Source organism: Aspergillus fischeri, genomic scaffold (genome assembly GCF_000149645.3).
Source record: "Aspergillus fischeri NRRL 181 1099437636249 genomic scaffold, whole genome shotgun sequence".
In the NCBI taxonomy this organism is placed as follows: Eukaryota; Fungi; Ascomycota; class Eurotiomycetes; order Eurotiales; family Aspergillaceae; genus Aspergillus; species Aspergillus fischeri.
Window position 1 is genome coordinate 3543521 of NW_001509770.1, and position 13462 is coordinate 3556982.

Genomic DNA, 13462 nt, shown 5'->3' on the forward strand with positions numbered 1-13462 from the left:
GCAAATAGTTCGGGAATCGCGGCATGTCAATAAAACGACACACGAGGCATCGACACAACTTACAGGTCAGTGAGGTAACTCGGCGAAACAATCATCAGCAATAACAAAATTGAGCGTCGGGATGGTTCTCCTCATCAAGTCCGGTCTTTGGAACAAGCTGTCCTGATGAATCCCAAAACGAACTAAAGCATCGGCTTTACTCTAGGTAGTCGACGCTAAGAGGTGATAGGGACTTAGAGTACAGCGCGTATCAGGTACCGCTGATAAGCTGCGCAATCTGGCTGCTTCGGTATTGGTATTTCCAAAAGGACAGAGAGCAGTTGCTCATTGGTGCATGGGGCCCACTGAATCTCCCACTCACATATTGGAATTTGACGCACAAATACCTCTCGTACATCGTCCCTTTGATGGTAGGTTGCACTATAAGCTGCTAGATAGAATCAATATTCAGTTTTTGATTGTCACATTGCCATGGTAAAAGATTATCAGGGCAAAAGTAATGCAAAAAATTGCCTCCGGGGAGGATCGAACTCCCGACCTTGAGATGTCCCAGAAGTACTCTTCTGAGTCATATGTGAGATATGAGACTCACGTGATAACCAACTACACCACAGAGGCAATTGTTGGATAACAGCGCTGGAAATTAAGTTGATAAGGAAGTCCAACAGCCTTGAACCGAACCCGGTCGGAGCTTATATGGGTCTAGCTCCCCTCAGGCATCAACGACACCCAGAACAAGAAGTCCGCCCACGTGACTAGACTGGAGCCTGCCGAAATGCTTTCTGATTCACGTCACTTTTTGTTCTTTACTTTTGTCCGACAGCCTCAAACCTCTACTAGAGGTTCACATCGCCTCGCCATCTCCTCAAAAACATACGAATTGATCAGCTCGTCTCCTTTGAAACCACATACTTTGAAATTCTCACCTTTTTCTCCTCACTCACCTATTTCCGTTGTTACATGTCGAATCCTTAAGTGGAACTCGGTTTCTTCGAGGCGCACCGCGCATTTTCGCCTCTTACCCACCCTAAAGTCCTTCCAACGTCCACTTCCAGCCTATTCCTCTCTCCGCTAGCTCGGACTTTCCTTGACACTAAAACAACATGAAAGGAAAAGGCTCTCGAGCTCGCTCCGGCGCCTCAGATCGCGGAGGTATTCGCAAGCGGGGTTCGACACGAATCGACCGAGATGGCGACCTTTCTATGGATGGGGGCGCCGCTCGCGGGCGTGGGAAGAGAACGCGCGGCGACACAGGCCGTGCGACTCCGGCTGGTGGACGGCCTCAAGCTCGGGACAGGACTTTGAATGCGATTCAGAAAGCGATCGCCAGTAATGCGGACTCGCAAGCGAATATTCGGCAGGGAACTCGAGGAGCGGGCTTGGAACAGGTCAGCGTTCGTGGCTGGAAACAGAGCAAGGCGGCTTCCAACCGTGATGGAGGCCTGGAGAGTCTCATCGCTTTCCTCGAGAAAAAACTCACTGCACCCGATTCGAAAGCTGGCGCCCGCGCGAGAATAACAAAGGTATGTGCAACACCAGAATTGGCGGTCACCGACAGCAAAAACGCGCAGCGGTCGTACTCTCCGGTCTGTCCTCGTCTTCTCCAGGCATGGTATTTCAGAACGACGATCGGCAACGTCTAGGGTCCTTTTTTTCTTGAGCGTTTGTTTGTCTGGGTGACTGCGGTTTCAAGGTCTCTTAAGCCTTGCTAACTTTCACTAGTCGCGAGTTGAAGGCGACTCTGTAATAGTGTCTATCCGGCCCGAATTGTTGGATAGAATGCTTCAGATGAATGGTTTTAGTTTTGCGGGTGCGCCTCTTACGATCGAAGCGTACGGGCCGTCCGCGAATGGAATGACGGATCAACCGATGCTTTCGGATATCGCGCAGAATGGCGGTGCTCCCTCGACCGCCGATACCAAGAGCAAGATGACTGCGATTTTGAGCAAGCGATATTATCAACAGACAAAGTTGCTTGATCTTTCCAAGTTGGGCAGTGACCCCGATCTTTTGGCCATGGGCATCTTCAATAGCACATCCACCGAGTCCAAGTTCTTCCCTGCGCTGATGAAAGTTTGGGAGATGAACTTCGACAGTTCTACGACGAGGCGTGAGGCCGTTGAGAGTGTCAGTCTTGCAGACAACCAACTCGCAAACATCGCAGTCGTTACAAGTCTAGCCCAAACGATCCCCGACCTGAGAAACTTGGACCTCTCGAATAATAACTTCAAAGACGCGCAGTCCTTGATCGGTTGGCGATGGAAATTCCGCAACCTTGAATTCCTCGACCTCACTGGTACTCCTTTTAGCGCCGATCCTACCTTCAAGGAGACAATGATGAAGTGGTACCCGAAGTTACGAGTACTGAACAATGTTGAAGTTCGGACCGCGGAGGAGATCGCTGCCCAGAAGAAAACACCGATTCCTGTTCAGCCACCTCACTTCTTTGATGAATCGCAAATCGCGGAGAACTTTGTCCGGGCATTCTTTGTTGGTTATGACAATGACCGCAACGACCTTCTCAACGGTGTTTACGACAATCACTCGACTTTCTCCTTGAACGTTAACACATCCGCGCCGAGGGCTCAACAGACCGAGACCGCTGGCTGGGATCCTTACATCAAAAAGAGCAGAAACTTACTCAAGATCAACCACCTTCCAGCTAGAATGTCTCGCGCCTATGTCGGTGTGGAGAAGATTCGTGAAGTCTGGAATAGTCTTCCTAAAACCAAACACCCGGACGTGGCAGCTCATCCGAACGAATGGCTCATCGAATGCTTCCCGGTGCCAGGTCTTCCAGATCCGTCCGGGCAGAGCAGCACTGGAGTGGGTGGTCTTCTGATCATGGTTCATGGGAAATTTGAGGAGCTTATTGATGGAAAAGTTGAGGTGCGCAGTTTTGATAGGACATTTATCCTTGGTCCTGGTGGAGGAGTTGGCGGTATCAGAGTGATCAGTGACGTTCTTTGTCTGAGAGCATATGGAGGACATGAGGCATGGATTCCAGAAACGCCAACGGTTCCTCCGTCGGTTCAGCCAGCAATTCAGCCAGCAGCTCCCCAGGCAGTCCCGGAAGGCTATGGTATGCCGTTGCCCGGAAAGCCCGAGACGCAGGTCCAGCAAGAGCAGCTGGTAATGCAAATGAGCACGAAGACAAACATGACTTTACAGTATTCCGAAATGGCACTATCAGGAAATGGCTGGAACATGGATGCTGCTCTGAAGAACTTTGAAGAACTCAAGGTAGGGTTACCCGGACTCGTCCGTCTCGATGATACATTATAACTAACTGCGTTGGTATCTACAGGCACAAGGAACATTACCTCCAGAAGCTTTTCTTCCTGGAACGGTCTAACACCTAAGATGATCACCATCTCAATGTTCTTGATCGGCCTCTCATTATCACTCAACGCACAACAGAAGGAAACAGGTGTGGTAACTCGGAGTACAAGATTCTATTCATATCATATGGGTGGTTAGCTTCTCTGCATGGCTTTGGCGAATGGTTTGGCTTCATAATAGCCATTTGGGTTTATCTCGCTTTATTGATTTTTTGAAAAGAGCGTTCTCCATCTGGATGCTACGATATCATGTCCGCATAGAAGAGAAAATATACATCAGCCGCCTTCTGCTGCGGTATTGACACTACAGCAACAATTTTCTTGAGAGGTAGATGGATATCATAAGTATGATGATGGCATTTGATACGGGCTTTGAGCTTCCAAAAGCACGGTCATTATCGTGATTGGGTATTTCTGGCTCAAGACCTGGTTGTAAATAGTAAATGTTTAAGATCAAAAATATTTATGCCTGAACGCCAAGGCATACGCTAAGCTGCTCCGCGCCGATATTGATTTATCGACAGCTATCCGCAGTCAATGCACAAAGAGCCCACCAGAGATCTCGCCCTCCTGGTTTGCCTTTGATCTCTTGTCTTCTCACTTGGGCCAATTGGCAGATGGTCACTTGTCGCAACTGCAGCATGTGCCCTGCGTTTACTACCCCTAAGAGCTAATGGAATGTCCGTCTCGACTCCCACCTCCTCTACCGGCCATATGCCACCCAACGGCGCGGCGGACCTCGATCCATTGGATGCAGGTGAGCACACCAACCTGATTTAATCCCGGTCGAACGATCTTGCTAATAACCCGGCATGAAATAGCTGATTACGATCCGATCGACCACTTGAACGCGATTTTCTCCCACCCCTCCACCCTCTCCTCCGTGTCCGAGGTGTCTCAATCCCTCCGTGAATATGAAGACGAGCTCGACCATGACATTGCCACGCTGGTGGAGGAGCAGGTCACCTCCAATGCCGAGAGCGTGGAGCGCATCCAGGCAGCCAAGGCCGATTTAACGGAACTATTCAGGAAGATCGACGATGTGCGCGACCGCGCATCCAAGACGGAACAAGCGATTACGGAAATGACGGCGGACATCAAGCAGCTGGACAATGCAAAAAAGAATCTGACGCAGTCCATGACCGCACTCAAGAGACTGCAGATGCTGACGACGGCGTATGACCAGCTCCGTGCCCTGAGTAAGACGAGGCAGTACCGCGACTGCGCGCAGCTGCTCCAGGCGGTGATTCAGCTGATGGCGCACTTCAAGTCATACCGATCGATTGATCAGATTGCGCTCCTGAGTAGAAATGTGGCGGATATTCAGCGGGAATTGCTGGAACAGGTCTGTGAGGACTTTGAGTTGGCGTTTGCTAAGGGGGAAGTTGCTCAGAATCGGATCACGCTTTCGGAGGGCTGTCAGGTCATGGATGCCTTGGGCGAGAGTGCGAGGTCCAGGCTGGTGACCTGGTATTGCAATTTCCAGTTGCGGGAGTATCGGCAGGTCTTCCGGAACAACGAAGAGGCGGGCTCGTTGGACAATATCTCCCGAAGGTATTCTTGGTTCCGGCGCATTCTGAAAATATACGATGAGGAGTATGCGGCGATCTTCCCGGCGTCTTGGAGGGTCAATGAGATTCTCGCGAATGTCTTCTGCGAGGGAACCCGCGAGGATTTCAAGGGGATATTGTCCCGGTCTGTTCGGAACGGTCAAACGATCGATGTTAATTTGCTACTTTCTTGTCTTCAGGAGACCCTGGACTTTGAGCATTCCCTTGAGCGCCGGTTTGCGAGCCCGGCCCGGCCCTCCACTGACACCTTTGCCTCAACCGAGACTCCTGTCTTCGGCCAGGCTATTTCGGAGGCATTCGAACCATACCTGAGCGTATGGGTTGAAGCTCAAGACAAGCAGCTGGCTGCGCTTATACCTAAGTACCGGCAACAACCCATTCGGCCACCGGACGAGGAATTCGACTCCCACATCGTCATATCCTCATCTACAGAACTCTTTACTTTCTACAGACACTCCCTGCAGCAGTGTGCCAAACTCTCCACCGGCGGAAGCCTTGCTGACCTGGCCAAGGTCTTTGCCAAGTATCTGGATCAGTATGCGCAGCAAGTCCTTCTGAATTATATCAGTGAACGGCCTACAGGACATACACCGTCCAGTGTGCCATCCTTGGAAGACCTCATCTTGGTCCTCAATACTGCCGATTACTGCTACACCACTTGCAACCAATTGGAGGAGAAGATCAAAGGCAGGCTCGACAAGAACCTCAAGCAAAGTGTGGACCTGCAAAGTCAAGCAGACTCGTTCATGGGCATTGCATCTGCCGCAATTAGAGGTCTGGTACGGAAAGTCGAAATCAACCTAGAACCCTCTTGGCGCGAAATGCGCAACACGCCCTGGAGTCGGCTTGAGGCCGTCAGTGACCACAGCTCTTATGTTGGGGAACTTCTGTCCAAGACCCAGGCCACGTTCTCGGAAATTTTGCAGTTCTTGCATAAGCAGCAGTATGCTAGAGCCTTCGCCGACCATGTCGTAGAGCTCGTGTCGACCCAGTTCATCTCGAATATATCCCAATGCAAACCTATTACGGAGACTGGCGCGGAGCAGGTATGTTCTGTGTTTCTAACCTCATGAAATATCGTCGGTTCAAGGCTAATATATGTCAGATGCTTCTTGACACATACACTCTCAAAACCGGCCTTTCCTCCCTCCTCCCGGCACCAGCTCCAGCAAGTTTCGTAAAGCGCGTCAACGCCAGCTTCTCAAAGATCGAAACCCTCCTCAAGACCCTGCAAGTCCAGCCCTCGCCCCCCGAAGCCCTCGTCCAAGCATATCTCATCCATATCGCGGACCGCAACAATGCAAATTTCCGCAAGATCCTCGACCTTAAGGGCATCCGCAGCCGCCAGGAGCAGAATCACCTCGTGGAACTATTCCAGATCCATCGCACCTCCGATCGCTACGCCTCGAATCTCCAGCAGAGCAACCCCGTCCTAGCCGCCATGCAGACCACTCCTGCCCTCTCGTCGAGTACCGTCTCCCAGGGACTCGGACTAGGAGCTGCCGCGTCCATTAGCGCCTCGAATCTACCTACTCGCTTTGACCCGTCCATGCTCGGGTCCGCCCTCATCTCAGCGGCCAAAGACGGCGTTGACCGATTTGGCACGCCGTCCAGCGGGACTAATCCTAGTAGCAACACCGGCGGAGTATCCACCCCACCCCCTTCTGGAACGACAGGACAGGGGCAAGGTCAAGGCGGGGACATGAGCTCGAATTTGAACGAGAATTTGAAGAATATTGGGAAATTCTTCAGGAGAGATCTGGGAGGGTTTGGGGGGAGATTTGGCGGTAGTTGAGGATGGTTGTTTGCTTGTTGATACCAGGAGACTATTATATATTTGGAGGAGAAATGTAATTTTTACTGATCATAAAGCGGTTCAATACCGGAAATGTGGACATAGGATATTCATTCATAAGACTACCTGCTATGCAAACTTCTGCCGGTGGGAGCTACAAGCGCAATCCACGCAGATAGTTCCTGCTGTTGATTCTACGAAAGTTGTGCGTCAAGAATATCCTGTTATCACCATTAGCATCTAGTCATAAAGAGTGCGAGTGCATGTGATGGCAAAGAGGCAATGGATAGAAATTGGCGTCATCAAAAAATTAGAGTGTTTGTTGTTGCATTGTTTTTGATCTTCAAGGCACCCTCCAGGGGCTCCGAGTTAAAAAATATAATCATCCGCCGGGATAGGGATGTGCAGGTGTAGGGAAGAGGAGATATGAAGGGGAAATGCTGGCTTACCTGCTACTCATCGAAAGATAGTGGAGCGTGTCTACGTTCCACATCTAGATGAGAATGAAAAGCCCGTAAAATCCATGATAGTCATTTTTTCATTAGCCCGACCGTCAAGATCGGACATGGAATGGTCTAATACATGGTAACTGTAACTCGCGCAAGAATTTTGCAACGAGTTTAGTCGAAGAGGCCGAAGCCCATGTCGTCGTCGGACTCCTCGGCCTCCTCTTCCTTCTTCTCCTCCGCAGCAGGAGCAGCACCGCCGGCAGCAGGGGCGGCGGCGGCAGGAGCAGCGGCGGCGTAAGCGTCAGGGTTGGCGATACGGTCCTTGAGCTCCTCGATCTCGGGCCAGCTGTACTCGGTCTGGATGGCGACAGCGAGGACCTTCTTGTAGCCGTTGATGAGAGAGTGCATGACGGAGGGCAGAGTGGGGTAGTTGAGGGCCAGGGAGACCGTGGTGATGGTCTTGACGGCGCTGCTGAAGGCTTCGAGGAGCTGAGACTCCTCAATGTCCAGAACATGGGCGGGGAAGCACTGGCCGTTGTCGTACACCTGGGCGATGGTCATACCGTAGGTGAAGGGGGAGATGTTCAGCATGTTCAGCAAGGTGGCCTCAGAGGGACCGACCTTGGCGCCAGCCTCAACGAGCTTCAGATCGGTGGTAATTTCGATGGTACCACGAGCAATCTTGGTGGGGACACCGAGAGCCTGGAAGAAAGAAGTCTTACCGGGTTCCATACCGGTGTTACCAGCGGGAATCCAGACGTCGGCGGGAGCGACGGCACCAGCACGAGCAGGAGCAGCGACACGGTTGGCCAGAATCTTGGTCTTAACATCCTTCAGGTCACCGTTGGTGAAGATGAAACCGACGTTGCCTATCATACAGAAATTAGCCACCAATTTCAAATCTCATTGTTTCCCGTCCCACACGGGTGAAAGGCATTCTACTCACCCTTGACGTGAGGAAGCAGACGCTCGTACTCCGGGTTGTCGGTGACGAAGCCCTTGATGGCACGGCGAACCTGGATTTCATGGTCAATGGCTGTGGAAACAGTAAAATCAAGACGATCAAACGTACCATAGTGTTCTTACCCATCAGGACGACGGCCTGGCCACGGAGAGCGACACGGATCTCGTGCATCTGCTGAGAGCTGACATTGTCGACACCGACAATGAAGACGGTGTTGTACTCATCGAGAAGGCTCTTGAGCTTATCGAAGTAAGCGGCCTTGCTAGCTGACTTGCCCCCCATGTCTTCTTAATTCAGTGAAGATAGGTTATTTAAGGGCAAGGAGGAATTTTGTGAAATTTGGTGTTGTCCGATATGAATCGTGACGTTGAAAGTTCATCAAGAGAAATTCCGCCAGCGGTCATTTTGGGGAAATTCTTCGTGTGGATTCGCGAAGCGAGACAGTCACGTGAGCTCCACCGGCCGCAGTGCAAAAATGCCCAATGCAGCGTTAGGGTCGGAGTCAGTGTATAGGCCTGTAGTTGTGACGAATCGACGACTTATACAAGTCTCATTGGGGTTTGATCGCTCGCACCCATTTGTTTTTCGGATTTTTGGTCGTTGTGCTTGAGCAATCCTCTAGTCAAATCTACAAATATTTGGGTGTATTGCTCCACGACCTGTACCTTTCAATATGGTGGTCAACTACCAACATCCGATTCAATGCATCAGATATGTAGAGAGGCAAACAGCTGGTTTCCGCAATCTGTTTCTCGCTTCTGCTGGCTCGAAAATATACACCTACGCTGCTGAGACCGGAAGACAGCTTGCTATCTGGCCTGAGGCTGCCAATGCTGCAAATTCTACAGTAGTCAGTGTAGCACCAGGCTCAGAAGGGGACCAGCCATCAGCTAAGAAGAGAAAGGTTTCTCCAGCCCCAGAGCAGACAGCGAAAGGAGGTCAATCGGAAACCTCAACCGCTTGGTCAACGATCCCCATCTTGGCCGTGTCATCCGACAACAACTTTGTGGTTGCCGTCACTGGTGAAGACAAGTGTCTACGTGTCTTTGAGATAGAAGAGAGTGGCCATCTCAAGCAATTGAGCGAGAGGTATGTCCGTTATCGATTGCTTTATAATATAAGGGGAATGCTTACGTTCTGGTAGACATATGCCCAAGCGGCCATCTGCGATCGCTTTGGTTGACGATGATAAAACCATCCTGTGTGGGGATAAATTCGGGGATGTCTATTCTCTACCACTAATCGACACTGGAAAATCAAGTATTGCGCCCAAAGTCCATGGCAAAATCAAGCAGAATCAGCCAGCAGCAACGACTTTGACTGTTCACAGTAAGCGAAACCTGGCATCGCTGGAACAGCAGTTGCGACATTACGGCCAGAAAGAGAAGACTGCAGAAGAGAAGCCTACATCTGCCTTTGAACTCCATTTGATTCTTGGGCATGTGTCGATGCTCACAGACTTAGTCTACGTATCCGTCCCAGTGGATGCAACTTCGGGTCGAAAGCGACCATACATTTTCACGGCGGACCGCGATGAACATATTCGGGTTTCTCGCGGCCCTCCTCAGGCGCATATTATTGAGAACTACTGCCTGGGGCACACCTCGTTTGTTAGTAGCTTGTGCGTTCCCCAGTGGGCGCCGGAATATCTCGTTTCAGGCGGAGGTGATAACCACTTGATTGTGTGGAGATGGCATGAGAGCCGTCTCGTACAGAAGGTCCCCTTGCTTGAAGAAGGCACAGACTCTGAAGTTGTTGTTCGTCGTATCTGGGCCCTGTCACTTACCAAGGTGGCAAACTCTCAGGAGAATGCAAATGTCATGCTTGTTGCATTAGACGGGTAAGTTGATCCATACGAACTACATCATGAACGAGACTTACGATTCATTCCAGGTCCTCGAAACTTCTTTGCTTTACGCTTGAGTCTGATGGCTCGTTGAAAGCCCAGAACTCCATCCAGGCTTCTGGCAACGTACTTGACTTAACAGTTCCCGACGAGAAGAGCTCGATAGTAGTGTCTGTCGATGCAGTGCGGGAGGCTGGCTCCACACAAGAATGGAGAACTCCCTCATCGCCATCGACCCTGGTTGAGGCTTTCCGCTTGAAGCCAGCGTCCGAGGGTCTTCTTGATTGGGAGCCTACATCAGCGGCGATCACTGCACAGATAAATTCCGAAGGTACCTCCGAGATATCGGCAGACCTCAATGAGAAGCAGAAGAAAGAGTTGAACGATTCGTTGTATAGTTTGGGCAACCTGCGGAAGAAGAATTTTGGTGAAGACGACTAACGTTGAAGAGAAAATGTACAATATCTTAATTAGCATAGAATCTTGCATGAATACTGGGTTGTCTCAGCAAGCTTTCACGCTTTCTTTTCGTAGGACAAGTGCTGTAAGAGCTTCTGATACTCCGATTTGAGTACCCTCTGGAAGATCGATCGATCGCGGCAGGTTGCCGGCTGGGCCCGCACTCTGCAACCCGAGGTGAATGTCACCCCGCCTCAGATCTTTTTTAATTCTTACAATGTAACTCCCACTCATATTCAAAATGCAAGAAAAGTTTGAGCCTTTGAAGAACGACCTTTTGCTCAGAGCCGCCAGAGGTACAAGGTGACTCGAGATTCCGCGCGCAGGCAATTGAAGGAACTGATGTGATCTTTAGGCGAGCGAGTTCCGCGTCCGCCAATATGGGTTATGCGACAAGGTATGTTCCTGGACGAATATTCTACTTTGCATCCCTGAAGTGGATCATTGAATCACTTCTTGTCTAGTTCCGGTACTAATGAACCAATGCTCTAGCTGGCCGCTACCTCCCCGAATACCATGAAGCGAAAGGAAACCGCGATTTTTTCGAATGCTGCCGGAACCCGGAGATTGCATCCACGCTGACCATCCAGCCCGTGGATCGGTATGCAGGATTGATCGATGCTGCGATCATCTTTTCGGATATCCTTGTCATCCCTCAGGCGATGGGAATGCAGGTCGAAATGGTGGACAAGAAGGGTCCCCACTTTCCTGAACCTCTGAAGTCGCCGGACGACGGACAATACGAGAAGGTTATGCAGAAGGAGGTCAACGTGAAGGAGGAGCTGGACTACGTGTACAAGGCCATCACGCTCACCCGGCACAAGTTGAAAGGCCGCGTGCCTCTGATTGGCTTCTGCGGTGCCCCGTGGACTCTGCTCTGCTACATGGTTGAAGGTGGCGGAACCAAGCTGTTTGTGCAGTCCAAGACGTGGATCTACAAGTATCCGAAGGAGTCGCAGGCACTGCTGCAGAAGATTGCCGAGATCTGCGTGGAATATCTCGCTCTCCAGGTTGCCTCCGGGGCGCAGCTCGTCCAAGTGTTTGACTCCTGGGCCGGAGAAATGTCCCCTGCGGCATTCAAGACCTTCTCTCTCCCGTACCTGCGGTACATTTCTGCCAACCTCCCCAAGAGACTGGACGCGATGGGTCTGGAACGCGTGCCAATGACCGTCTTCGCCAAGGGGGCGTGGTACGCTCTCGAGGATCTTTGCGGATCGGGCTATAATGTTGTCGGTCTTGACTGGTTGCATGATCCTGCTGAGGCAATGCAGATTGCGAAGGGCCGCGTAACGATCCAGGGCAATGCCGACCCCGGCATACTTTACGGTAGTCGCGAAGCTATTACCGAAGCCGTCGAGGTCATGGTCAAGGGCTTCCAGGGTGGCAAGCAGGGATGGATTGCTAACTTGGGCCACGGTAAATTCTCGTCACTTGTACGAACTTCATCGATTCGAGCACTAACGGTAACAGGTATTACTCCATTTGTAAAACCTGACGATCTCAAATTCTTCTTCGAAGAGATTCACCGTTTGACGGCCGCATAGACAGACGATATACCCTGTGTTCAGGCATGGAAGAGCATTATATTGAGGATCTAGCCTATTTACACTATATCATTTGTACACATCTCCATTCAAAGGCGTTTTGTCGAAGACTGCTTGATGGTATGCTTAGACTGCAATGTCCTCATTCCTATAAAGGCAATTAGTATCAATATCTGCAACTGCAAGAGAGTAGCGGCGGAAATAATGCCGCAAGAAAACCAGAGGCGAGACTGAAAGACGTACCAAAGCTCCGGCTTCTCCTTGATAAACTTCTCCATCAATTGCTTGCACTCCTCGTTATCCAGCACCACTACTTCTTTACCCCGATTCAGGAGATACTCCTCGCCGCCCATGAAGTTCTTGTTCTCCCCGATGACAACCCGCTTAACCTTGTAGAGTATGCAGGCACCTGTGCACATATCGCATGGCGACAGCGTGGTGTACATAGTCGCACCCTCGTAGGCGGACGCGGGAAGACGGCCGGAATTCTCGAGAGCAGACATCTCAGCCTACAATGAGTCGAATGTGAGCTTCGCTTGTGCCATGTGCAATGCCAGCGCGTATAGGAACGATCGACAGCGATCCAAAACAGAAGTAAACTGTATCAATTGGGACTAACATGCAAGGTTGCGCTTCCTTTCTGAACGCGCATATTGTGTCCACGGCCGAGAATCTTGCCATCCTTGGACACCAGAGCTGCACCGATAGGGACTCCACCTTCAGCGGCGCCTTTCTTTGCCTCCTCCAAGGCGGCGATGAAGCCAGCATCTGTTTCCATTGTGAAGAGTTTCAATATGTGAGTACAGAGCGTCAAGGAAAGCAAGCTCAGTACACGAGTTTGATAAAAAAGAAAGGGTGGATTGTAGATAAGTTATGTAGTCAATATCAGAGGTGGGTTTTGATGGGTCCACTATCTCGGTACAGCTTGTCGTCGATAACTTGCGAGGCTGGCGAGCATTGCTCTCGTAGAGATTAGCGGCATCAGACTCGCTACTCACAACTCATCCGTATCAATTACTAGTTTACTTATATGCGGAGGGGAAGATATCCGTATTCGTAGGGTAGGTATAATAATGGCAATGAGCGTCAATGCATGTCATGTCGAGGAAATCCCCTCCTTCCTTTCTGGAACTGTCTCTTATCTCTTATCGATAAGAATCGGAGGCAATCATCCACTTCCGCCACATCTGAGCCCCAATACGGATTACTCTGATGAAAGAAAAAGTTAGACAAAGGTACCAGAGTTCAACTATATGGAAAGAAGGTGTAGGCAGTAAGACTCTTTACAAATTCGCCTCCATTATTAAACAGTGCAAGATTTATCTAAGTGACTAATGGTCAGAACTGTAACAAATTGACTTTTATCTTAAATTAAGGCGGAGAGATTAGCAATCTAAGAATGAGCCTTGGACAGGGCTCATATGGATGACCATTGTTCTTCCGCAGGCCGTATTGTTATGTACAGGGTTGGTGGAAGACAGCGGAAAATTACT

At 50.5% G+C, this 13462-nt stretch overlaps 6 protein-coding genes and 1 non-coding gene across 7 annotated transcripts, besides 1 other annotated feature; 4 read left to right on the forward strand and 3 right to left on the reverse strand.

Annotated features, from left to right (window-relative positions):
• Nucleotides 1-510: 510 nt before the first annotated feature.
• Nucleotides 511-618, reverse strand: NFIA_019630. Its single transcript has one exon. It is a non-coding gene; the product is annotated as a tRNA-Met (tRNA).
• Nucleotides 619-1103: 485 nt separating this feature from the next.
• Nucleotides 1104-3355, forward strand: NFIA_019640 (mRNA export factor mexA; the record flags this gene model as incomplete). The annotated part of the gene is made up of 3 exons (XM_001265155.1): nucleotides 1104-1523; nucleotides 1723-3243; nucleotides 3308-3355. 3 exons carry the CDS (start codon nucleotides 1104-1106, stop codon nucleotides 3353-3355), a joined length of 1989 nt encoding a protein of 662 aa, XP_001265156.1.
• Nucleotides 3356-4019: 664 nt separating this feature from the next.
• Nucleotides 4020-6707, forward strand: NFIA_019650 (putative GARP complex subunit Vps53; the record flags this gene model as incomplete). Its single annotated transcript, XM_001265156.1, has 3 exons — nucleotides 4020-4098; nucleotides 4163-5958; nucleotides 6018-6707. The coding sequence occupies 3 exons, from the start codon at nucleotides 4020-4022 to the stop codon at nucleotides 6705-6707; spliced, it is 2565 nt and encodes an 854-aa protein (XP_001265157.1).
• A 620-nt stretch (nucleotides 6708-7327) lies between these two features.
• On the reverse strand, nucleotides 7328-8402 carry NFIA_019660 (60S ribosomal protein uL10; the record flags this gene model as incomplete). The annotated part of the gene is made up of 3 exons (XM_001265157.1): nucleotides 7328-8025; nucleotides 8103-8172; nucleotides 8229-8402. 3 exons carry the CDS (start codon nucleotides 8400-8402, stop codon nucleotides 7328-7330), a joined length of 942 nt encoding a protein of 313 aa, XP_001265158.1.
• Nucleotides 7395-7451: a microsatellite.
• A 391-nt stretch (nucleotides 8403-8793) lies between the features above and the next one.
• On the forward strand, nucleotides 8794-10407 carry trm82 (putative tRNA methyltransferase; the record flags this gene model as incomplete). The annotated part of the gene is made up of 3 exons (XM_001265158.1): nucleotides 8794-9209; nucleotides 9265-9960; nucleotides 10014-10407. 3 exons carry the CDS (start codon nucleotides 8794-8796, stop codon nucleotides 10405-10407), a joined length of 1506 nt encoding a protein of 501 aa, XP_001265159.1.
• A 259-nt stretch (nucleotides 10408-10666) lies between these two features.
• Nucleotides 10667-11969, forward strand: NFIA_019680 (uroporphyrinogen decarboxylase HEM12; the record flags this gene model as incomplete). The annotated part of the gene is made up of 4 exons (XM_001265159.1): nucleotides 10667-10721; nucleotides 10781-10822; nucleotides 10918-11841; nucleotides 11896-11969. The coding sequence occupies 4 exons, from the start codon at nucleotides 10667-10669 to the stop codon at nucleotides 11967-11969; spliced, it is 1095 nt and encodes a 364-aa protein (XP_001265160.1).
• A 126-nt stretch (nucleotides 11970-12095) lies between these two features.
• Nucleotides 12096-12747, reverse strand: NFIA_019690 (cytosine deaminase; the record flags this gene model as incomplete). The annotated part of the gene is made up of 3 exons (XM_001265160.1): nucleotides 12096-12117; nucleotides 12213-12478; nucleotides 12589-12747. 3 exons carry the CDS (start codon nucleotides 12745-12747, stop codon nucleotides 12096-12098), a joined length of 447 nt encoding a protein of 148 aa, XP_001265161.1.
• Nucleotides 12748-13462: the final 715 nt, after the last annotated feature.